Raw genomic sequence first — 25,172 nt, forward strand, 5'->3', positions numbered from 1 at the left:
TGTTCAACATTCATACTCTAAAATATCGTAAAAAAAAGAAGAAATAAATGGTTTTTTTACCTTTCATAAGTTCTTTAAACATTCAAAAGTATGTTCAGAGCCAACATATTTTAATAAACAGCTTTCATTATAGGTTTTTTAATTTCAGAAGGTGTGTCCCTCACAAAATGTCCACTACGAAACGAAGTCATTAAAATTTGCCAATAAACAGTTCTATAAAATCAATGTAATTTTTGTTTGCAAGAGATATAAACATTAGGGTCTTACAAAAGAAGTGATGCTTTTATAACGGCAATTAAATTGTTGGTAAGAAAAATTGACCACATCAAATGGACCAGAGTGATACCGTATTTTTGATAATGTCCACTACGAAACGGGTCAAATCTCCTTCAGTATCTGGTTTTAAAATTATGAAAAAAATATCACTGTACAGCTTGATAAATGCTTTGATGAATACAATCAGTCTTGTTACTATTGCAATATAGGGATTGTGGGAAAAAAATAAAACATGCGAATACGTCCCTTACGAAACGGTCCCCTACGAAACAAGTATGGAAGAAAAACGTTTCGTAGTGGACACTACCACTACCATGCAGTCTTTTTTTAATCTTTTTTCAATTATATTCATGCAAAACAAATAACAAGGGTTAGTTTCATGTAATTTTTATTATGTTTTTATTAACATATGATAGGGTTAATGTCAACTACGAAACTTTTTGTCCACTACGAAACGGTTTTGTCCACTACGAAACACATCAAAATGTCCACTACGTAACATAAGTTGAACCTTCATATGTGAAGTACTGTCTAATCTTTATCGATAAAAATGGTTTTCCAATTCAGAAAAAAATGATATTTTTCTAGTATTTAAAGTAAACAAACTGGAATGTCTATAGGAAACATTTAAAATTGCAAACAATGTGTGTGTTTAGAAGACGTTTCGTAGGGGACTTTTGTCCCCTACGAAACAGTACACAAATTATGAAAATAATATCATTTTAAAGAATATTTAAGATTGCACTTTTTGTTTACAAACAGGTCTATTATAGAGGTATTCAAAATAACTCTTGGAATTAAATTTTAGATAAGTTGATTTTCCATTTTTTTTAGGTCTGAAAATAACGCTTTTATTGAAAAATGCCCATATATGGTTTTCCTGTTTGAATGGTTTTACAAGGTGTGAGCCATTAGCTCAGTGCTGAAGGCTGTACTTTGACCTATAATGTCTTACTTTTACAAATTGTGAATAAATGGAGAGTTGTCTCATTGGCGTTCATACAACATCTTCTTATATCTATATGTATAGCTAGTGAGGTTTTAAATGGGAAAATCAAGAAAATTTTCTGAATTGTTCACCACTGTTTCTCTTTCCTTTGAAAGTTTGATGCAGTTAAATAATTTTTCTGACATCAATATCAGGGGTAAATGAATTAACAACACATTTGGCTTTGCTGTTTGTTTGTTAACATAAATAGATAAAGTTTTAAATGTCAAACCTCAGTTGATGGTATAGATTGAAATTTTAATTTTGATTTTATCTGTAAAGTTTACCGCTATTATGTGGATTAACACTTTGATATTACTATATTTATTGTGCATGCAAATACTAATCCAGTAGACTATGTCCTAAGCATGTAAAATTGTTCAACTATCATCCAGAGCGATTGTTTGAATGTCATGTATTCGGTAGAAATGTGCGTCAGTGGATTTTAAGATCTTTTAATAAGAGTTTTAAAAAAATTTGAATATTTAAAACTTGAACTTTTAATGTATTTGTTAAATTTTAATTGAATTGACATGCACAGACAAGGGCAGTATGTAATGATATATAAATTTAACTTTGTAATGAATAGTCAGGGAGTGCTTTATTTATTAAGTGGTCTAGAATTAAATTTGTGGATTAAATTTTCTATCAAATTTACAGATCATTCAAAATTAATTTAGTAGTCAGCACTAACAGAACTTGTTATTAAAGGTTATGAAATCTGGATTAGAATAGTTCACCTGAAAGTGAACCAAATTTGAGCTGTATTATAAATGTTTGTCTTTGATGGCATAACACTAATAATAATCACTTTAAAACAGATTAGTAGATCACAAGGTCTTGAACAGAGATTTATATTAACTGATAAAGGGAGTTAATTATGTAACTAATTAGTGTACTGTGTGACTTAATTATGGAAAAACTTATCACAGTTTTGTGTCTATATTTTTTGATTCTGTGATGGCTTTTGATAACAAGATTTTCTGTCATTGTTAATATATTGTGACTATACAAAGTGCACTGATTCCAACTAAGACATTTGTGATATTATTTCTTCAACTAATTGGGTTTTCATATCAGACTGTGATAGGATGTTTACATTGGGGCATGTAAGTAAAAACAATTTAGTACTAATAAATATGATTATCAATGCTTTTCTTGCATCATTTTCAGGGGCGGATCCAGCCATTTTAAAAAGTTTTTTTCAACCCAAGACAAAAAAAGGGGGGGGGGGGTGTCCAACTATATGTCCCCTTCAAATGCATTAATCGCCCATAATAGGGGGTGGCAACCCTTTGGACTCCCTCCCCCTTTGGATCAGCCAATGATTTTGAAGACAATTCTGGTATTATTAAAAATTGCTCCACTTTGCTTTAGATGAGTAGTTAGATTTGAGTTGTATACCTAGTTTATTTACTATGCTATTCCATGATGTAGCAAAAACTTAAAAGAACACACTGCACTTGACAGAAGTAATATAAGAATTTAATCAAACTCATTTTAAAACACTTACATTTTGAAAATATCCAATACATGTATATGTAGTACCTTTATCTTAAAAAGTACTACATATAAGGATTTATGTATTTATGATATGATCCTGACCTGAGTATATGTATGTAATGTATTGAAAATTAGGAATCACAATCAAGTAACAAGAAATCATGACATATAGAAGAAAACATAGGTTGACATTTTTCACAGTAAATAATATCAAAGACCATGGCTTAGGGCAGAATATATTTTATCTAACTCTTAGAAAGAAATCAGGTGTTCCATACACATATTCTGTGTTTCTGGGTTAGAACTCTGATTACTCTGTTTTTCCAAGTTTTGACCTTTCATAATACCTATGGACCACTTTTTTTAAATTCATTTGTCTTTCATACTGTAACTGTACCTGATAATTTGTTGTCTGATTTCTTTAAATTTCTTGTGAGAAAGTCAGTCACTTAAGTTTGGCGTTGAGAAATTTTTTATAAGCCTACGTCTTCTCTTTATACTGACAATTTACTACCTTTCCATAGCAACATTTTTCATTTGTTGATCTTTTGAAGAAATGAATTCGAGTTTCAATTTGGAACATGATTTTGACAATTAGCTTTTGTCAAATGGCAAGGAGTCTTGGATAAGCTTGAAAAAAAAAAATTTACATTCTGAACAGTCTCACCTTTTTATTTTTTTTCCTAAGATTTAGAAGGATGATAAAGTTAATCTCAATAACTGGCTTAAATAAATGTTATTTGGTACTTTGGTCTGATAAATTTAATTTTTTTTTATTAATAATGGTCACTATATATATATAAAATTCTCAACAAATAAACTTGTTGTTTATAATTTCAGAGTGAGGCAGAGATTCAGAAAAGAAATGAAGAACAATTTTCCTCTTTAACAGATAACACCTCAGATGAAGAGATGGAAAAAGAAACATTTGAAGATGAAGGTAAGAAGAGAAGAAAACAACTTCAAATTTTAAGTTCATCTGGATTGCGACTGTTATTGAATTTAGCAGTTTCAATCAAAGGCTATTTTATACCCTAAAGACAGCAACATTTTCTTAAATCCTCTTTTTATGTGTAGGCTCCATCAAACCTTTCACTTGTGATATATACATTTAAATATGTGCAGTGACTGACATTTATTTATTATGAACTTCTCATAAATATTCTATTCACCAGTGTACCTAAAGATATTTTCTGAATTAACCCTTTCCTCCATTGAATTTTTTTTTTTGCATACTTGATTTGCATAGGATTTTTTTGATAAAATGCTGAACTCATGATTTGAAGTATTAAAGCATTGTGAAAAACAACTATTTCATCAAATAAATTTAAGTCAAATATTCCTATGATATTCCTTTTCATATTGGATACAAACTTTATTAAGTCAACTGCAGACACTTTGTAGTCGAAGTGTTTCAACTGAGGTACTACACAGGCGTCAAAAGGCGTCATTATGGAGTAAAGGGGGTGGCGTCAAAAGGCGTCATTATGGAGGAAAGGGTTAAGAATAGGCATTAAATTCAGCAAGTGGTTTGAAACTATGGAATTTCTTCAAATTGTGTTACCTTGAAGATGGCATATGACCATTGAAAAGGATTAAAACATTTTCCTTCTTTGTTGTCTAATAATTGTGTTTTGACACCAATATAGAGTTTATGGTTACCATAAAGAGATCTTATGACGTAAAGCGAGAAGTAACTTTTGACCTCTCCTTAACATGGGTTTTTATGTTTTTGTAAGATTAACATGAAAGGTCTACATTTTACCTCATATTTTGAAATTGTATGACCTAAAGTTAATTTCATGATAATAGAACCATTTTTAGTGCCATTCAAATAAAGGTTGGTAATTAAAGTGACAGAAAATATTTCCATATAATTTGCTATTATTTAAACAGATAGTAATTGGAATGTATCGATTGTCCATTTAACATTTTTACTACCTAAAACTTTAAAATGTGTTTCCAATTAAGTGGTATCCCAGTTTACAAATATTTTTAAAACTATTTATGTTCATTGAGACTTTGATTTATAACAAAACTTTGTTATACAAATAACTAAAGTGAAATATAAAACTTTTCATAAATGCTTTGTGACAATTGCAATTTATCAGAAAAGTTAACAGTTTGAAGTGTCTTCATTCCTAAATATTTGGAGTTATATTTGATTTTGTTTGATTTTATACCCAGTTTGCGAAGGTGGCAATATGTGTAACCCTTGTCTGCTTGTATGTACATACATCCTAAAGTTGGTTTCTGTTCTATAACTTTAGGTTGCCTCAACCAAATGTTATGAAACTTATATATAAGCAATGCTAGTTACTATAAAATACAGATCAAGTTCGAATTTGAGTTGTGTAACCTTTACAGTTCTATAGTTATATCTCTTTATAAGTTATATGCAAGCGGGGGACCATTTGTCTCCCATGAACACATTCTCTATTATTTTGTTATGAATTTTATTATATGCTGTGAATAAGAGATAGGTGAAAGATGCCAAAGGGACATTCAAACGCTCAAGTCAAAAATAAACTTATAACTCTATGGCTGAAAAAGAAAACAGACAAACACAGTACAAACAACACAAAATAGAAAAAAAAGACTGAGCAATAAGCCAATATGAATAATAAAATAATAATAAAAAAAAATCCAAAACCAGGTGTAATTGTAACCCTTTCTGTTTCTAATTTTACCCTTGCATTCTTTGATTTCATCCAAAGTTTTGCTCATTGTTGAATTAGAAAATGTTTATGTTACTTTTGCATGGTATAGCATGTCATGCAACTTCTGTTCTCTTTGCTATGAAATTGAAATGTTTTTTTTAGCATTCATTACATAATGGATGCTTTAGTGTACTTTGAGAAATCATATGAATAATTTAGAAGAAAAAAAATGATTTAATTTTAATTTACAGGCTTTGTATATATGTGTTAAAAATATAGTGATCTTGTATTTTAAAATTCACTTTGAAAGTTTTAATTTATTGTTTACTCATCACAAAAGCCTGTTTTATTATGTATTGTATATATTCTACAGAAAATGGTAATAAAATCATCTTATTAAAATTTCAATTGTTGCAGTACTTGATAATTTGCCAACCTTTATAAAAAAAACCAGCAGTAGTTATATCATTACATACTAAATCAGAATGTCACAAAAGATATTAGAATACTATGTCTTAGTACAAATTCAAATATTTACAGGTCCAAGTTTGAAAAAGATTAAAAGTTATCGTTGTTGGTTGCACTTCTGTAAATATAGACAATGCAATTTTCCACTGCTTTTACAACTAAAACTGTGCCACTTTTGTGAAGTTTGGTAAACAATTATATCCTAAAACTTGGAAGTTCATATACCCTACATTTTTTTTCAAAGGTCAAAACAAAGGGCTGTGTGGCATATTTTCAATATTTTATCCTTTGAACTTCAAGGAGTTTGATTTTATACTAAAATGTTGTGCCTAACCTCCCTTCACTCAAAAATGGGTCTTCATCATAATTCTATTTTGCCCCTTTTTTCTAAGTTCCAAAGTTGTTTCTCTATAAAAATGAAAAATGAAGATCATATCTGGGAACCAGTTTTTCTATAAAATGAAAAATGGAGATCATATCTGGGAACCAGTAGGTACATGAAATAAAATATCTATGAATATTAAGTTCCTCCTCAAAAGAGATGTGATTTTTGAAACAGCTGTATTTTCAAAGTGCAACCTGTAGTTCTAGTGTACTTACAACACTTTTATGTGATAGAATATATTGAGTAACAGTTGTCTGCCAATTAATTTTTCCGTTGTTAAGTTTGATCATGTAAAGGTGTCAGTGTATATTGTAATTGAAGGTTTCATTTTAATGGCAGATTCCGGTATTAATTATTATTAGTCTATATCTTGTACCAAAAGCCTTATAATTCTAACATCTAATGCTAACCTGTATCACAAAAACTAAAATTGTAACCCAGAAATAAGAAAAAAAATAATAAATAAAATGGACAACTGTGATCACAAAAAAATTTGATTGTCTCTTTGGATTGGATCAATGTTCACATCCATTTCTTCACAAAGCAAGGCCAATTTTGCTTTGCTGATGTTTTCAGATCTCATCTTTTGGATTTTGAGTTGTCTGCCTCCATTTTCTTTCAAGTATCAAAGCACTGTTGGTAATAATCCACTGGCATATGCAATTATCCATTGGTTAGCTAGGAGACACACTATCCAGTGGTCAAGCAACCAAAAAATGACCACTTGATATCTTTCCATGGATAGGCTGTTTCTCCATTGGATAGGCTATTAAGTTGATAATTTATTAATTATTTTATGCAACTTAGTCCTGACCTTCTCAACCACCAATGCCTGACTCCTCTGAAGAAGAAAAAAACCCAGATGTACGAAAATAAAAAAATAATTCTGTATATTCATTTGCTTCTCGGTCACTTCTGCTGTAACCTAAAATGATTTCATTACCCTGCAGATTTATGATATGAGCAAAATGCATTAAAAATTGAAATTTGGAATTCATGAAACACTTACATAAATGTTTTGTTTTGAAGGTGTGTTAAATTTAAATCTGTCAGAGCTTGAACAAGCCCAGGACTTCACAACAGGGGAGGATTATCTACGTAGTATATGGAAAACGAATGGTATAGGGAAAGATGGTTACATAGGGATAGATGAATTAAATACAGTATGTGCCTATATAGGCATGGAAGAGATGAATGATGAGGTAAGGCCTGTAATTAGAAGGATTGGTGTTTGAGAGAGGTGAAGATGTAGAGAAATATTCTCTACTCATTTCACAAGAACATTTCAGTATGACTTGCTGCATTTTTTTTCATGATTTGTTTTGTAAAAATCCCTGAAATGAAAATTAATCAATCCAGAATTCTAGATACTTATTTAGTTTATTGGGTGGCAGTATATATTTTCAATATTAAATATAAAATAATACTTAGGTTATTTTCTAAAGTATCTTGAGATGACATTGGTCATCTCCATGATATCCTCATCCGGAGAATTTTGCAGTTAATCTCTAAAGATAATTCATATATGCTTTCTAATTCTTTTATATTTATCACTGTACTTTTAAACATATTTGATATAGCAAAATTATAAATAGTGGAAAAAAAATATGTTTTTTCAATGTATGCACTTCAATTTTAAATGATTCTCAATAATTGTCTGTTTTAGCAACTACATGATCTGTTTAACAAACTTGATGCTGATGGGGATGGTAAAATTAGTTTTGATGAGTTTATTGGAGGACTGTTTAATCATTCCAACATATCTACCTCGTCACCACCCAGAGCTCATGGATCTACCACACCCAGGGCAAATACACCCAGGACACATTCAGCTCAGAAGAAAGTCAAAGTTTCCAGTGGTGACGACAGGTCAACACCTTCTATAGTACCAGGCAGTGGTGTCTCTGGTGTATTCACAACTATAGATCCAGAAAATACAGGGTATGTCTTGTTTTGGGGAAGAAAAAAAACATTCTATAAAATTGGTTGCATAAGTTATTTACCGGTAGTTTACTGTTTTCAAACTTCTGATGATTTCTTGTATAACCAATATAGAAATTTTTTGTGTTTCCACACTTGCCAAAGCAAATGCCATATGATGTTGTTCAGCAGGGTTTTCATACATTAGGTTTAGGTAAAAAAAAAGAGTCTGTCTGTCTGTCATGTCAATCTCTTAAATTGATGGATGGACATTGATGAAACTTTACACAGTTATAGAACAAAAACTGGGGATGATCATATTTACCAACTCACATTTACGATACTTATACAGACAGTATTGGAGGTAATTTTTGGGAGTTCTAGTTTCATAATCTTGGTTACATCTTCTGATTTATAAGCATTCTGCAAAATGGGCCAACTAGAGTGAAGGGTTTGGATAATATGTAAAAGTGGCAAAAAAATAACATCAGGTCATAAATAAACTACAAACCTTTTCATACAACAAATGTGATTAAAATATGACACTCTGGCTCGTAATATGAAGTATAAGATTTTACTCCCCATCAAACCAGACAAGTATTAGGAAAATTGGGTATCAATTTTGAGCATGTGCAAGCATATATTGATAAACAATAGACAAGAGGTTATTTTTCAGAAATTTAGTCTATTTGATTAATTTAAATGTACTGTATGTATGTCATGCATGTGCTTCATCCAAAATGTGTTACATGCATCCATATCATTAAAAATCTATATAGCTTTAAATATCATCCATATAAATGATTTTAGGTAGAAATGCATCCTTGGTTTCAATTATTTTGGTATGAGCTTTCCTTATAAAGGTCACATCCAGAAAAGCCTTTTGGACGTAAGAAGCTTATAAAGCGTTGTTTTCAGTTTTATAGACTATGAGTAAAGTTATGCTATAGCCATTTTCAACTAGCTAGTTTTAATGGTGATACAGAATGGTCATTGCCATTACAATTAGAACATCAATTTATTTACTTTTTTTTCACTTTGACATATGTTGACATAAACACCCTTGATGTGGTCATTTTCTTCCTTTTGAAATCTCATTACGATTAGTGTTTGCCTCACTGAAACCATAAATTTACGATTAGATGCATTATAGGTTACTACATCCAGCTGTGTCAGTCATTTACATTAATGATATTTTATTTTTTTTCCTAACAAAACAAACTCGATATAAAGATCAAATAAAGACATGAAATGGGAGACAACTCTAAATTTTATTTGCAAACTTTTTCAATTGACAGGTTTGCCATGCCAGATACAATTATAGATTTTTGGGAAAAGCATAATATTCCTAATGGTGCTGATATCTTAGTGGTAAGTATTTTATTGAAATTATTCTTTCCTTTTTTTACTTCTTTGGTGGATTCTGTTAGAATCAATGTGTTTGGTAAAACATGACATGAATAAAAAGAGAGATGTTGGTTATTAATTGAAAATTTAGCAACTAATAATAAAGAAAGCCAACAACAAGAACTCTTCCCTAAAATGTTTTACTGTTTGTTTGTTTATGGAACTATATAATAGGTTTTTTACTACTAAGAAATTTAGAATGTGTAATATATAGTAGACTCTATCTAATCGGATATCGGCTAAACAAATACTTTCTAAATAAACTGATTTTTATGGTTTTTCATTGTAATTAGTATTAAAAATTTCTTTTCTTATTATCAAGAGTCAATGATTATCATAATCAAGATCTAATATTCTTGTTTGGAAATACTGCAGTAATAACTCAAACTTTTTTCACAGGCTTTAGGGTTTGATCTGGTAACAAAAGTGAACCTTTCAGACCTATCACTGGGATTAGAACAAGTCTTAATCAATGCTGATGAACAGGATGCAGTTTATCAAGCAGCCCTGTGTTCTTGTCAACAGGAAATAAGACAATTGAAGTAAGTTCTAACACCATAAGATCATGTTTCAAGATCATGATAAATTACAGGACTAAAATGCTTATCCAAGACACCAAGACAAGTTCATGATAAAGTACATGTTCAGGATACAGTAGAAACTTTCAGATAAATAAAATGACAGGATGCTGTTCACCAAAAAACATGAAGTTCATGAGGAATAAGATAAATCACCTAAGGTTTCACTGTTTGTTAAGAACACAGAACTTGTAGCAATTTATTGATGCAGTTCGTGAATAAGTTACAGTTTATTGTGCATGCAAAGTTCATAAGGCAAATTGTGATGAATGACATGACCAGATTATTGGTAACAAGTGCACTGAGGTAATGTGGTGTAAAAATGAAAGAAAAAAGTCTTCCTTTGTTTTAAAGTGATGAAAACTATATTTGTGCTTATTTTCCCAATTTCAGAAAATTGCATTTCAATAGCATTAAAAACTTATGATTTGTATTTCAGATCTTTAAATGAGCAATATTCTTGGGCAACAGACAAGTTAAAACAAGATCTAAGTGAAGCTAATGCTAGAAATTCTATGTTAGCAAAAGAGGTTGACGAAAGACATGCTCATTTGGAACAATCGTCTGAAAAGAAACTTGTGTATGTATTTATTACTTTGTCTCTTTTTGCACAATTTTGTTGTAAAATCATTCTCTTGTATTTTAACAGTACTAACAATTCATTTTTTGTCCTTGATAACTTACTAATTCAATTGTTTGTTCATTTTTTACAGCCAAACCTTAAGTAAACATGTTTAGTTGTTGTTTAGAAAATTTGTATTTTATGCTACATTTTTTCCAATTCTTTAAATAGTAAGGCTAGTAATTTGTTTTGTTGCTTTATATAGTACTTTAAATGTCCTAATGCATTTTGAAATAGTGATACTTTGATGTTGATAAAAGACACCTATATGTGAGTAAATAAGGGAGATAAATCATCAGTAGGCATGAATATTTTTTAAGTTTGTAGATCATTGCATGTTTTACCCTGTTTATTTGAAAATGTGGAAAGGGGATTTTTATAAATGACTGTGCCATCATAACATACATGGAACTCAGGCAAGGCACTTTGAAAAATGGGTAGCAATTTTATTTTTCTGTTTACATTTCAATGTACAAACAAGTATTTGACTGTCACTGACCCAGATGAAATTTTGAAGTGCCATCCCTGATTTCCTTGTTTGTTCCTAAAGGAGAGTCCTAAAAATCCTGTCTACTTTTATTAGCTCACCTGACCTGAAAGGTCAAGTGAGCTTTTCTCATCACTTGGCGTCCGTCGTCCGTCGTCCGTCGTCCTGCGTCCGTCGTCCGTCGTCCGTCGTCCGTAAACTTTTACAAAAATCTTCTCCTCTGAAACTACTGGGCCAAATTTAACCAAACTTGGTCACAATCATCCTTGGGGTATCTAGTTTAAAAAATGTGTCCGGTGACCTGGTCATCCAACCAAGATGGCCGCCATGGCTAAAAATAGAACAAAGGGTTAAAATACAGTTTTTGGCTTAGAACTCAAAAACCAAAGCATTTAAAGCAATTTGACCAGGGGTAAAATTGTTGTTCAGGTCAAGATCTATCTGCCCTGAAATTTTCAGATGAATCTGACAACTCGTTGTTGGGTTGCTGCCCCTGAATTGGTTATTTTAAGGAAATTTTGCAGTTTTAATTTATTATCTTGAATACTATTATAGATAGAGATAAACTGTAAACAGCAATAATGTTCAGCAAAGAAAGACCTACAAATAAGTCAACATTACCAAAATTGTCAGTCAACCCCTTAAGGAGTTATTGCCCTTTATAGTCAATTTTTAACCACTTTTCGTCATTTTTTGTAACTTGTACAAAAATCTTCTCCTCTGAAACTACTGGGCCAAATTTAACCAAACTTGGTCACAATCATCCTTAGGGTATCTAGTTTAAAAAATGTGTCCGATAACCCCGCCTACCAAACAAAATGGCCGACATGGCTAAAATTAGAACAAAGTGGTAAAATGCAGTTTTTGATTTATATCTTTGAAACTAAGACATTTAGGGTAAATCTTTCAAGATGTAAATGTCCAACAGAATAAGATCTATTCCCTCACAAATTTTCAGATGAATATGACAACTTGTTGTTGGGTTGCTGCCCTAAAATTGGTAATTTTAAGGAAATTTTGCAGTTTTTGGTTATTATCTTGAATACTATTATAGATAGAGATAAACTGTAAACAGCAATAATGTTCAGCAAAATAAGATCTACAAATAAGTCAGCGTGATCAAAATTGTTAGAGGACCCCTTAAGGAGTTATTGCCCTTTATAGTCAATATTGAACAACTTTTCGTCATTTATGTAACATGTACAAAAATTTCTTTTCTAAAACTATGGGCCATTTTTAACCAAACTTGGCCACAATCATAACTAGGGTATCTATATAAAAAAAGTGTCTAATGAACCAACCTACCAACCAAGATGACAGACATCAGTAAATACAGTAACAGGTGAGCGACACAGGCTCTTGAGAGCCTCTAGTTGGACTTTTATTCGCTTAGATGATCCATCTTTCACCATAGCTTAAAATTGTTTACTTTTCTTGGTGATTTTGTTTTCTCTATGCAATCTTACATCCTATTCCTTCTTAAATACAATGCAATTTAAAAAAAAAAAAAGGATTTTAGTAATTTTTATAACTTTGATGACAACAACATAACTTTGCATCTCCATCCATACAGATTTATCTATTGACCAAGATTTCATTACTTATTCAAGTAAACATAGATTTGTTTGTTTTGATTTATAATTTTATGACTTCAGGCCACATAAAACCAAACATTACAACCTTATCACGACAATGGTTTAACAAACGGAGAAGAAAATTTGACATTGTCACTTACCATAAGTCAGATATTAATTAAATTTATATTAACATTGTGTGACAATGTCCACTATCTATTATTATTAAATCAATTTTGTATTATATTTCTATAAGGTATTGTTGTCAATAGCATGACCAGTATTGATTTAAGGTTCATTTATAGCCATAATTATAAGGGAAATAAGTCTGTTCTTGTAGAAGACCATAAAAAGTTATTACTTATGAGGGTATGCATTCGAGAGAAGGGTACACTGTGTCAATAGGGAGCCAATTTAACAATTGAACAAAGTTTTCTATGTATTAATTTTTATTAGAATTGTGTGCATATTTTGTTGATGTATAATTTTCATGCCATTTAGTAAAGGATAGTGCTGATGGTATATTCAATTTTATAGAACTGTGGAACGTAAATACCAAGAGCAAATCAAAAGTTTACAGGGTCAGTTAGACGATGAAAGAGAACAATACTCAGCACATACCTCTAAACTGAAATCTAAGATACATACTGAAATGGAAAATCTAAAGCATGACGAGGGCAGACTCCGGGAAAATCTCACTCTAGCTCATAAGGTAAGGAACAAAATATTTGAGGAAAGCAGACTCAGGGAAAATCTAACACTAGCTCATAAGGTAAGATACTAGTTATCTGAAGCAGGCTGACTCATGGAAAATCTTACTCTAGCTCATAAGTAAAGGATCTAGATATTTAAGGAAGGCAGAGGACAGGAAAATCATCTACAAGTTCATATTGTAAGGAACTAAATATTGGAGGAAAGCAGACTCACGGAAAATCTTACACTAGCTCACAAGGTAAGGAACCAAATATTTGAGGAAAGCAGACTAAGGGAGAATCTTACACTAGCTCACAAGGTATAGAACTGAGGAAACAAGGTGCTTGTAACATCTTGGTAGAGTCCAACAAAACTATAGAAATAAGGAAAGGATACTAATTGAATGTTACACACCTTCAAAAAGTATTAAAAGCTAACTTAAAGACAAAACCAACCTGAAAAGCAGAAGAAGAGATATTTTAAGTTATTAAAGATTCTTTATTGGTAACATTTTCATTTTGTATTTTAAATCTATAGTTCAAAAATGTATCAGGTTTTCAATTATTTTTAACAGGAAATAGAGAAATTAGAGTCTGATTTGTTTGAAACAACAGAAAAACTTGCAGAAACAGAAAAACAAAACTGTAGATTTCAGAAAGAACTTGAAGCAACAGATGAATTACAAAGAAAGGTATATTTTAAGATATATTTGTGATTAAATTAGTATAAACCAAGCTTCAATGCCACCTTTTTGAAATGCAATTTTTAAAAATATAACTTTAAGATTGCTAATCGATTCAAATGCCTCTAGCCAAACTTGTGAGAAATTTATTATTTTTTAAGGTGTAAACACCAGTTGTAATAAAAAAGATTGACCATACACATACTGTTTGTATACATTTTTCAGTTTGATGAACTAGAGAGTAAAGGAATTTTCTTACCTAACCAACACAGTTTACTGGACAGAATGAAGGAGATGGAAGAGTTAAACAAGGTAAGAAATTGTGTGTTTGTCATAATAGCAAAAAAAATTACAGTTTAAAACTTTACACTTTCAAATCAATTTTACTTTGTTCCTTTTATTATACATGCTTATTTTTTTGCATTTTGATATTGGGGATGAGTTTACATCTAAATCTTGGGTCCTCAATGCTCTTCAACTTTGTATTTGTTTGGTTTATAACTATTTTGATATGAGCGTCACTGATGAGTCTTATGAAGACGAAACGTGCGTCTGGCGTACTAAATTATAATCCTGGTACCTTTGATTAACTATTGGTAACTTTTTTTGTATTTTTCTTAGTGGCAAAATAATAAAATATAACTTCTACTAAGGTTTTAAGACTTCCAAAGGAAAGTATATAGGCAGTTCAAACTGGTATTCAAATTTGGTTTGTGTTTATTGGACACATATATAGAATCTGAATGAATATGTTGTACCTTAATCCAATATTATATTGTAAGATACTTGCAAAATGTTCAATTATGTAAATTGCCAGTTTAATTTTGTTCTTATTCTAAAATACATGTACTGATATTTAGCAAGTCATTGTCCAATAATTTGAAAAATTAAAGAATAAATTAAATTCCGCGAAGTGAACCAACGCCTGTGACATCGTTTTGGTAGAGTCCCTGAAGTGGATACCTTGGTATGCCGGGTTGTCAAATCATGCAAATGACTGCAATCCTTAAATAATAATTAAAATTGACAACAACACTTCAAAAGATCTGCAATTTTATTATCTATGTCTACATGTTTCGCCTGCAAGGCAGGCTTCATCAGGACAATTTTTATACAGAAATTGAGCCCCTGAAGTACTCAAAGTGGTGCATTGAATTTGACGTCGTCATGGTGAGAGAAACAATGAAAAGTGAAAGTAGCAATACAGAGTTATAAATAGATAAGATAAATATAGAAAATTAAAGTTTGTATACAATGTAACTTGAGTTCGTTTTACTATTATATGATACATGAAATTGTTCTAAAGGCTTGGCATCTAATAGGACGAACTTCCCATGGTTCCTACCACTTCGCAAGGCTTCTCTTCCAACCTGGCCATAGTTGGAGGTTACTACTTCCCGGCGCGTCGGCAACAATAGGAAGATTATGATCGCCGCTGTGGATAATAAAATTGTCAAAAACTGTTCCTTTGTTAATTATTTGGTGACTATATAATTTTTGGATCGTCTGCAGTAGTTGGTCTGTATAATGGCATAGTTGTGAATTCCTAGTTCATTTAAGATCGGCGCCCGTGGTACGTTTCTTCTGCAATCATTTATATCTGCTATCATTTATAGATGTATAGGTGGTATCGGACATCTTGGTCATCAGGAAATTGTCCTGATGAAGCCTGCCTTGCAGGCGAAACATGTAGACATAGATAATAAAATTGCAGATCTTTTGAAGTGTTGTTGTCAATTTTAATTATTATTTAAGGATTGCAGTCATTTGCATGATTTGACAACCCGGCATACCAAGGTATCCACTTCAGGGACTCTACCAAAACGATGTCACAGGCGTTGGTTCACCTCGCGGAATTTAATTTATTATTTAATCGTGAACCCCTGCATCCGAAAGGAACCGCCAAGCTAACAGCGCCGATCTACAGGCCACCAGCATATACATGGACCAAGGAATATTCCATACTTACAACGAAATAACAACTGAATCAAGATGACCAAGATGTCCGATACCACCTATACATCTATAAATGATAGCAGATATAAATGATTGCAGAAGAAACGTACCACGGGCGCCGATCTTAAATGAACTAGGAATTCACAACTATGCCATTATACAGACCAACTACTGCAGACGATCCAAAAATTATATAGTCACCAAATAATTAACAAAGGAACAGTTTTTGACAATTTTATTATCCACAGCGGCGATCATAATCTTCCTATTGTTGCCGACGCGCCGGGAAGTAGTAACCTCCAACTATGGCCAGGTTGGAAGAGAAGCCTTGCGAAGTGGTAGGAACCATGGGAAGTTCGTCCTATTAGATGCCAAGCCTTTAGAACAATTTCATGTATCATATAATAGTAAAACGAACTCAAGTTACATTGTATACAAACTTTAATTTTCTATATTTATCTTATCTATTTATAACTCTGTATTGCTACTTTCACTTTTCATTGTTTCTCTCACCATGACGACGTCAAATTCAATGCACCACTTTGAGTACTTCAGGGGCTCAATTTCTGTATAAAAATTGTCCTGATGAAGCCTGCCTTGCAGGCGAAACATGTAGACATAGATAATAAAATTGCAGATCTTTTGAAGTGTTGTTGTCAATTTTAATTATTATTGAAAAATTAAAGAGATCAAAATTATACTTAAAGCAAACTACCGTATATAGAAAATAACTTGCATAACAGCATAAGATAAAGAATTCTCAGTTTTTAAGAAAATGCTTCAATGTCCACAATTATTCTCATGATTTGTGAATAACTTTTTAGGATTTAAAGGACAGAAATGATGAACTTACAGCTGAAATGGAAAGTGTAAAACATCTACTACCCAGCAGAAAATCAAAGGCATCTCATGATTGGACATCAAAGATACCAGTTAAAGATGGAACTTATCTGTCTGATTATATAAGAACTAAGAGAGGAAGTGCTAGGTCTAGTGTTTCAGGTAGGTCAGACAGGAACATCATTTTATGGTTTGTCCATCATTTTAGATTCAGGATAACAATAATATATTCAATGATTTGTTAGTTGTATTCTATTCTGAAAATGAACTTACCTGTAACTATTTACCATCGAATGATAATAGATGAATTACAAAAGAAGTTCTGACAACATGGTCAAAAGAATTTTTAAAAGAGACAATTAAATTCAATAATTTGAAAATATGCAAATAATACACAAATGAATTAATATTGTTGATAAGAAAAAATAAGTACTCTTGATTTAGCAAAAAAAACTAAATTATTGATAATTTAAAAAAATATCCATGTAGTACGAAGTTTGGTTAACAAAATTCTCCTTATATTCCTTCAATAGTTATAATGAAGATGACTTGTTATATTCAATAGATTTCTCTGATGATGAGAGTGTGACTGGTATCCCATGTCATCCTGGACGTATCAGAAGGAGACTTCCCACAGCACCTGATGATGATGATGCCAGTAGTAAGTACAATCAAATTAGGTCTTATATCCACCTCTGTAAAATGAATGCTGTGTGTCTCAGATAGGATGCCCTCTATAAAAAAAAAGTAAAATCACAAAAGTACTGTACTCTGAGGAAAAATTCAAAACGGAAAGTCCCTAATCAAATGGCAAAATCAAATGATAAAACACATCAAACGAATGACAACAACTGTCATATTCTTGACTTGGTACAGGCATTTTCAAATGTAGAAAATGGTGAGTTGAACCTGGTTTTATAGCGATAAACCTTCCACTTGTCTGACAGTCGTAGAAATTTCCATTATATTGAAAATGAAGTCACTGCTTAGTTCAAGAACCTGGGATGGTTTTGACTACCAAAAATTGCAATGTTAGCCTGAATTTTCAATATAATGTGAAGAAACCATATAAACTAAACATAACTGGCAGTTAAAGCTATTATAAAGTACTAAATATCAATGCACTAAGTGTAAAAATTATTTGTGTGTGTATTACTTACACAAACGGTCATTTAATAGAAAATGATGTATTCTAACATGACGTCCTTCAAATGCTTTGAGTACACACCCGTGGTAAAATATGAATATATTGATTAGGCTATTCTGATCGCACTCCCACGTTATATGTTTGTTCATGAATGAGATACCCAACGTCAGAATATAAGCATTTTACGGGAAAATACACGCTTGTGAAACCGAAAATCATCACAACATTGAAACGTAAACAAACGATGCTAAAATATTGTATAAGCCAATTTTTTATACAAATAAAACATATAAGTAAATTTCGCTATCGCTCATGGTAAAATATTTGTCATAAAGGGCCAACCCGTGGTAAAATCACAATAAATTCAAGCCCCCATGAATTATTTCTTAAATAATTTTGCAGGTGTATGTAGTAGTATGCAGAATGACAGAGACTATATTGATGTACTGAAAAGAGAGTTATATGATACTAGACTAAACTTTGATAGAGAGAAGAAAGAAATAGACCAAGCCTATAAAATGGAAATTACAAAGATAGAAGAAAAACAAGATCAGGAGAAAGCAGATTTACTAAAGAAAGTCAAAAATGATCAGGTAAATTAACTACAATTAAGTCATAATTTTGCAGCTGGAAAGTATTCTTTAAGGAAAAGGAGGAAAACAAAATCCAGATTTGTGCTGAAAATTTACCAAATCTCATTGATGATAATGAACAAATAATTGTGTTGGTAATAAATACCAGAAAAACAAAAGACTGTAAGATTATCATAATGTTAATAAATTTCTTCATAGGTTCTATAAAATTCCTAAAAAGCAATTTTTCTAAGAGATATAAGGATCAGTTGTATTTACAATAGTAGTTTGCAAATAAAGTGGGATCTCCAGCAAAATGTAAACTATTGATAGAAAGAAAAATCAATATTTATAAGTTATTAAAAAGATGTGCCACATCATTGTCAAATTGCCTATGTAAAAATGAGCTTCTTTGGATAGCAACATTTATTAGCTTAGTAGAGACTATTTGTAAAATGTTTTCATTACCGCTATAGGAGAAGATGAAACAGGAAGTGAACAAGAAAATGTTAGACCAGTTAGCTGAGCATCAACAAGAATTACAGACTGAATATGTAAATGAGAAACAAGACTTGATCCAGAAATATGAGTCACAGATCAATCTTCTAAAGCAACAGTTTAAAGAAGAAAAAGACAGGTATATGAGGAAACAGTTCAAATTTGTTTTTAATTTTCCTTATTTTGTTATTCTTTTCATATTGCAATAGTAGATTTCCTTTGAATTGATTTTTTTAATGTAATTTGAATGTTATGGTTCATACCTTTCGGACTTCATTATATATTACAACTTTTTTTATTATTGAAATTGTTTTCAGGCTAAGATGATTTATTGTATCAGGGGGGGGGGGGGGGGGGGGGGGAAATTATCAAGAAATACAAGAAAATATCATTTAAATGATTTACAATTATTTTCTAAATATTATGTCAACAATAGTGTTTGCCTTTTTGCCTTTTTGTCTATTTATAATTGTTTGTTGTTCAAAATTTGATATCATGAAAATGTATTCTTACAGGGAATACAGATATATTTGAGGTTAATACCTGTACATGTTAATCCCTTTAATTCCTCTTTAATTGGATAGAAAAGAACTGAATGTAGGGAAACAGCTTAATAAGTCCAATTACAATTTATTTTTATAAGGTATTACTCCTGTTACAATTTAAAAAGCTTTGTTTGTATGTCATTTAACAGTATTGAATCAAGATATCAGGCAGAACTAGATGGTCATGTTAACAAAGTGAAGTCAGAGTATCAAAAAGACAAATCAGAACTGGAGACGTACCTGACAGGACCTACCTCAGCCTTCCAGAGAATGCAACAGGAGAACTCAGAACTCAAGGAACAGGTGAACTTCATGAAGGAGGAGATGGAATGCCATCAACAGGAGATGAACGAGGAGCTTGAAACAGCACTTGCCAATACAGAGACAGCACTTAGACAGCTTGAGAAAGAGAAAGTAGAACTTAATATACAGCTTAATTCTCAGAGAGAAGAATATGAACAACAATTAAAAGAGGAGAAGTCGAGTCTTGACGAAAGGTTTGAACAAAAACTGAGAAAAACAGAAAAAGATCATATGAGAATACTAGAAGAGGTAAATTGATATTAGGAGTTTGAATGAATGTATTACATGTATGAGCAAAGTTATCTAACAATGAACTTTGGTTTAAGAATAATTACCAAGATATAACTGTAAATACGAAGAGAGGATAATTAAATTATAAGGACCTAAAAAATCGTTTCTATGGTGCATCTTAACCAGTTAAAGTGAATACTTGTTTGAGACTTCATTTCATATTATACTATATAATGCTACAAATGTATGAGTTTATATTTCAGAAGCTAGAAGAACAAAAATCTTACTTGGATAAATCTCACAAAAAGCTGAAAGACCAACTTTGTAAGTTTTTATTTTTAAAAATATCCTTCTGAACTACATAGATATCTGCCTTGTAGATAAACAGTTAACAGTTAGGTTGGGAAAGTTTGCATGCCATATTTGATAATACATCAAGATGCATTATGGTGTGTTTTAAAAACATGAAAACAACAATGAATTTCATGCATATGAAGTGTTTTTTTCCTGAATTTACCTTAATGAGGAAAACTCAGAGATTTGTGTGTCTCAGTTGTATTAAGAAATATAATTGTCTCTTGCTAGTACTTGTAACATACTATATAAAAATAAAGAGATATTTAAGTGGTATGATTGTCAATGAGACAACTATCCACCATAGATCAAATGAGATGAATGTAAGCATTTATAGACAACTGTACAGCCTTCAACAAGGAGAAAAACCATATCTTATGGTCCAGTACTCTTAAAGGCCCTGACTGAAAAGATGTGAAACAATTCAATTGAGAAAACTAACACCTTAATTTAAACAATTAGTGTATTATGATATTACATGTATCAATTTATATAAGGAATCACAAATTGAATATTTTAGGTAATGCATATGAGTCAGAACATGAACATGTGGTTCAGCGATATGAAAGTGACATTAAAATACTGAAACAAACAATAGAGGGATTACAGAATAAAACAGATGAAGAAAGGGAGATAATTGGCAGGAGGTTTGAGGAGGATAGAGAAATAATGCAAGAAGAGATTGCAAGAGAAATTAGACAGGAATTAGAGGTAAACTGTTCAGAAATATTTGATATAAAGATTGAAATTTAAATCTGCCAATTTTGTAGATACCACTTTGCATCTGTTTTTGCAAATGCTTAAAGTTGATCACTATAAATTTCAATTAAGTCTTAATTTTGTTATCAGAATAGAGGATTTTCAACAACTGCCAACTGTTTGGTTTTTTTTAGTTTTGGATTTATTTGTTTAAATTTAAATGTTTCCTAACACATTTGTGTTTTATCCACCAGTAAATTATACCAGCATATAATTAATTTCATACAATATTAGAGGTTGTGTTGAATAAAAATAGTCTATTAATCAGAGGCATAAAAAGTAAAACACTCTTGTTCTGAAGTACTGTAGATTAATTTAGTTTTTGTGGGTTCCAGTTTTTATGGATTGATGAAAAATTTTAAATTTAAGAATATTTGATTTTGTGGTGTTGCTAAAATCTTAACAAGTCTAGAATAATGTCACTTTGATGAACTCGTAAATGTGTTTTATACCTATTCCCTAAAAACCCACAAAAGTTGGTATTCAACGAAAAAAATAATGAATCAAATGTAATAAAAATAAAATACATTAAAAAAAAATGAACTTTTTTGTTTTGACTGATTTTAGGAGGAAATAATAGGTCAGATGGAACAAGTAAAGGAAGCCTTTGATGAGGAGAGGGGTAAACTACAGCAACAGTCTGAGATGTATCAAAATGAGTTAGAGGATGCACAGCGAGAGCTAGACAGAAATAGAACCAATCGTAAAAAGACAGACGAAATGGCCAAAACTATTACCAGTCTGCAAAGGGAGAAAAAACTGGTAGGCTTATACATTATATTGAAATCATTTACTGAAATCTTCAAGAAATGTTTGCCTTAAAACAAAATGAAGAAAAAAAGGATTTTCTGAATCAATCGATTATCAGAAACTTTCAATACTCTTAATTGAGATTTTAAATGTTTGTAATGGATTTGATAAATATCTGATAAACAGACATCGATTTATATCTTTTGATTTGCATTGGCTTGTATATAGAATTAAAAGGAAAATGCTTCTATGATTTCTTGTTTCCATAAATGTCTCCTGTATACTGTAAACCGGGAAATTTTCGCACCGCCTTTATTTCGCAATTTACTAACACAATCCAAATTCGCGCCGTTTTAAATTCGCTATGGCCCATTGGCCTATGCTAATATTCACATAAATGATTTGGAAAGTAAGCAGCTTTACATATATCTTCAATCAAGTGATAAAATCAATCAAAAATCTTTTGTTTCCGGTTCATTAATGTTAATGAAAAGAGTTTCCTTGATATTTTCGCGGTTGTTTTATTTTTGCGTTTCAATTCTTACCGCGAAAATAGCGAAAATAAAAGTACTGTGAAAATTTTCCTATTCACAGTAAATTATTGTCAACTCAGCTGATTTAAGTGTAGGCAATGTCATATTGACACAATAATAAAATTGAGAAAGGAAATGGTGAATGTGTCAAAGCGACAACAACCGGACCATAGAGCAGAAAACAGTGGAAGGCCACCAATGGGTCTTCAATGTAGCGAGAATTCCCCCACCCATAGGTGTCCTTCAGCTGGCCCCTCAAATATATGTATACTAGAAAAGTAATAATGGATGTCATACTAAACTCCGAATCATACACAAGAAACTTAAAACTAAAAATCATACAAGACTTACAAAGGCCAGAGGCTCCTGACTTGCGACAGGCGCAAAATTGACAACATCTATACTTCAAGATTAAAACCAAATGTATTACTGATTCTAATAACAAAACTCTCTATATTCTAGGCTGATAAAACAATTGAAGATTTACAGTTGACTCTAAATACCACTAAGATGGCAATGGAGAGAAGAATAGGAGAAATAAAGGTAGAAAAAGATGGGGCAATATCAGCTGTTAAAACAGAGTTTGTTCAGTCAGCTAAACAATCAGGCAAAGATAAGGTAAGATCATGTATATTGAAGGAATAGAATCAAATCAATATGTAATTTACTTAATGAAGTACTGGAATTAGTTGGTTTCAGTTTTTTTCAATATCGTTTTAAAATAGTCTTTTTGGTAATTTCTCAACTAAATGAGGGGGTGAGGGTAGGGTTTGCTCAGCCTTTATATTTTGGTTGTGCTTGACCTCAAAACTTACAGACAGCTTGTAGTTAAAAGGTTTGGTTGGATTGCTTGCTTGCTTGTATGAATGTTTAACATTGTTAAGTTTGACATTTGCCATCAATAGAGACTGAGAGGAAGCTTCAACTTTACTTGTATACAATAAATGGTTGGATGTTAAGCAATATACACAATTTCAAGCCCTGTCTATCTACAAAGCAAAAAACCCAACCACAAATTAAAACTACAAGCCTTAGAAAAATATCGCTAATTGTGATCTAATATATATTGTAGTTTCAAGTTTGTGGTATCAAGAGTTATCTCCCATTAATTGTCTTATATGGTTTTTTATGCTTTCAACTTTTGAAGGATATTATCATATTTCTTATTTTATTTTAATTTACAGGCTGCTTATGAGGAGGAAATTAATATGTTAAAGAAACATTTGACAGACTTAGAAAAAGAAAAGAGAAAAATGCTAGAATTGCAAGTGAGTATTTTTTAACAAATCTTAATAATAACTTAAAGAGTCACTCTACTCTTGCAGACTGAAAGCTTTTTGAAATGTTGAATAAAAATAAATAAAAATCGATATCACTCATTATTGTTCAGCTTTTACACATAAAATAATCAATGCTTGTTTATACTTCATGGTTGAAAATTCTTCTTCCTTTTATTTCAGACTGCACAGGAAGACATGGAAAAGAAATGTAACCAACAACAGGACATTATACATAACTTACAAGGCCAATTAGATGCCTATAAAACTAAAATCATCCCTCCACATGCACAGGTAGGTCTAGGTTGTGTCAGTGTGTATGTGATGTTTTGCATGTTTTAGTCTCATGTTTTACTGGGAACTTGCACTTTAAATGAACCAAAAAATCTACCATTTCAAAACATTCTCTAATCTGTAATATTTGGTGATGAACATGAAGTAATAAACAGTTGATCTAATATGCAGACCAGAAACATTCATGTTTTTATTTATTAGTCATTTAACTTTATTTACTCTGGTCAGTGTGTAAACTATTTGTTGTTTTTCTTCTTCTACATGAACACAATTTATTTTGTTGTTTTGTTTTACCCCCATGTTGTGTATCTCTTCTTTATGTTGAAACCTTTTGTAGATATATTATAAAATTTCAACACAGATAACATTTATACCCCCCCCCCTTTTTTACTGTTTTACCTCTGTCTGTCCTTCCGTCAGTCTGTCAGTCCGTCAGTCCATCAGTCCATCAGTCAGTCCGTCTGTCCCATGAATATTTTTTTCGTCCCATTTTTCTCAGGAACTACAATACAAGGATTTCTGAAATTTGGTTTCAGGGTTTATCTAAGTCAGCTATACCGTGTGATGCGTTTTCAGATTGATCACTTGACAACTTCCTGTTTACCGAACACTTGTATGATTTTACACATGATAACCAAGTTAAAAATTTTCGTCACATTTTTCTCAGGAACTACAATACAAGGATTTCTGAAATTTGGTTTCAAGATTTATATAAGTCAGCTATACCGTGTGATTTGTTTTCAGATTCTTCACTCGACAACTTCCTGTTTACCGAAGACTTGCATATTCAGGGGCGGATCCAGGATTTTCAGTTAGGGGGGGCGCAGATTTTTATTTTCGCCGAGCGGAGCGAGGCGAAAAAATTTTGGA

At 31.4% G+C, this 25,172-nt stretch overlaps 1 protein-coding gene across 1 annotated transcript in view; it reads left to right on the top strand.

Moving 5' to 3' along the window:
• Positions 1-25,172, top strand: part of LOC134710951 (ninein-like protein) — a 53,228-nt gene that overhangs the window by 17,571 nt on the left and 10,485 nt on the right. Inside the window, exons 6-25 of the mRNA XM_063571374.1 lie at positions 3,608-3,707; positions 7,310-7,482; positions 7,947-8,221; positions 9,499-9,571; positions 10,007-10,149; positions 10,625-10,765; positions 13,406-13,580; positions 14,136-14,252; positions 14,469-14,555; positions 17,024-17,201; positions 17,605-17,700; positions 18,589-18,779; positions 19,235-19,395; positions 19,951-20,353; positions 20,599-20,659; positions 21,210-21,400; positions 22,016-22,210; positions 23,194-23,349; positions 23,916-23,999; positions 24,192-24,302. Coding sequence (XP_063427444.1) covers positions 3,608-3,707; positions 7,310-7,482; positions 7,947-8,221; positions 9,499-9,571; positions 10,007-10,149; positions 10,625-10,765; positions 13,406-13,580; positions 14,136-14,252; positions 14,469-14,555; positions 17,024-17,201; positions 17,605-17,700; positions 18,589-18,779; positions 19,235-19,395; positions 19,951-20,353; positions 20,599-20,659; positions 21,210-21,400; positions 22,016-22,210; positions 23,194-23,349; positions 23,916-23,999; positions 24,192-24,302 — 3,111 coding nt within the window. The remainder of the gene's footprint in view (positions 1-3,607; positions 3,708-7,309; positions 7,483-7,946; positions 8,222-9,498; positions 9,572-10,006; positions 10,150-10,624; positions 10,766-13,405; positions 13,581-14,135; positions 14,253-14,468; positions 14,556-17,023; positions 17,202-17,604; positions 17,701-18,588; positions 18,780-19,234; positions 19,396-19,950; positions 20,354-20,598; positions 20,660-21,209; positions 21,401-22,015; positions 22,211-23,193; positions 23,350-23,915; positions 24,000-24,191; positions 24,303-25,172) is intronic.

This window comes from Mytilus trossulus, chromosome 3 (assembly GCF_036588685.1).
Source record: "Mytilus trossulus isolate FHL-02 chromosome 3, PNRI_Mtr1.1.1.hap1, whole genome shotgun sequence".
NCBI lineage: Eukaryota > Metazoa > Mollusca > Bivalvia > Mytilida > Mytilidae > Mytilus > Mytilus trossulus.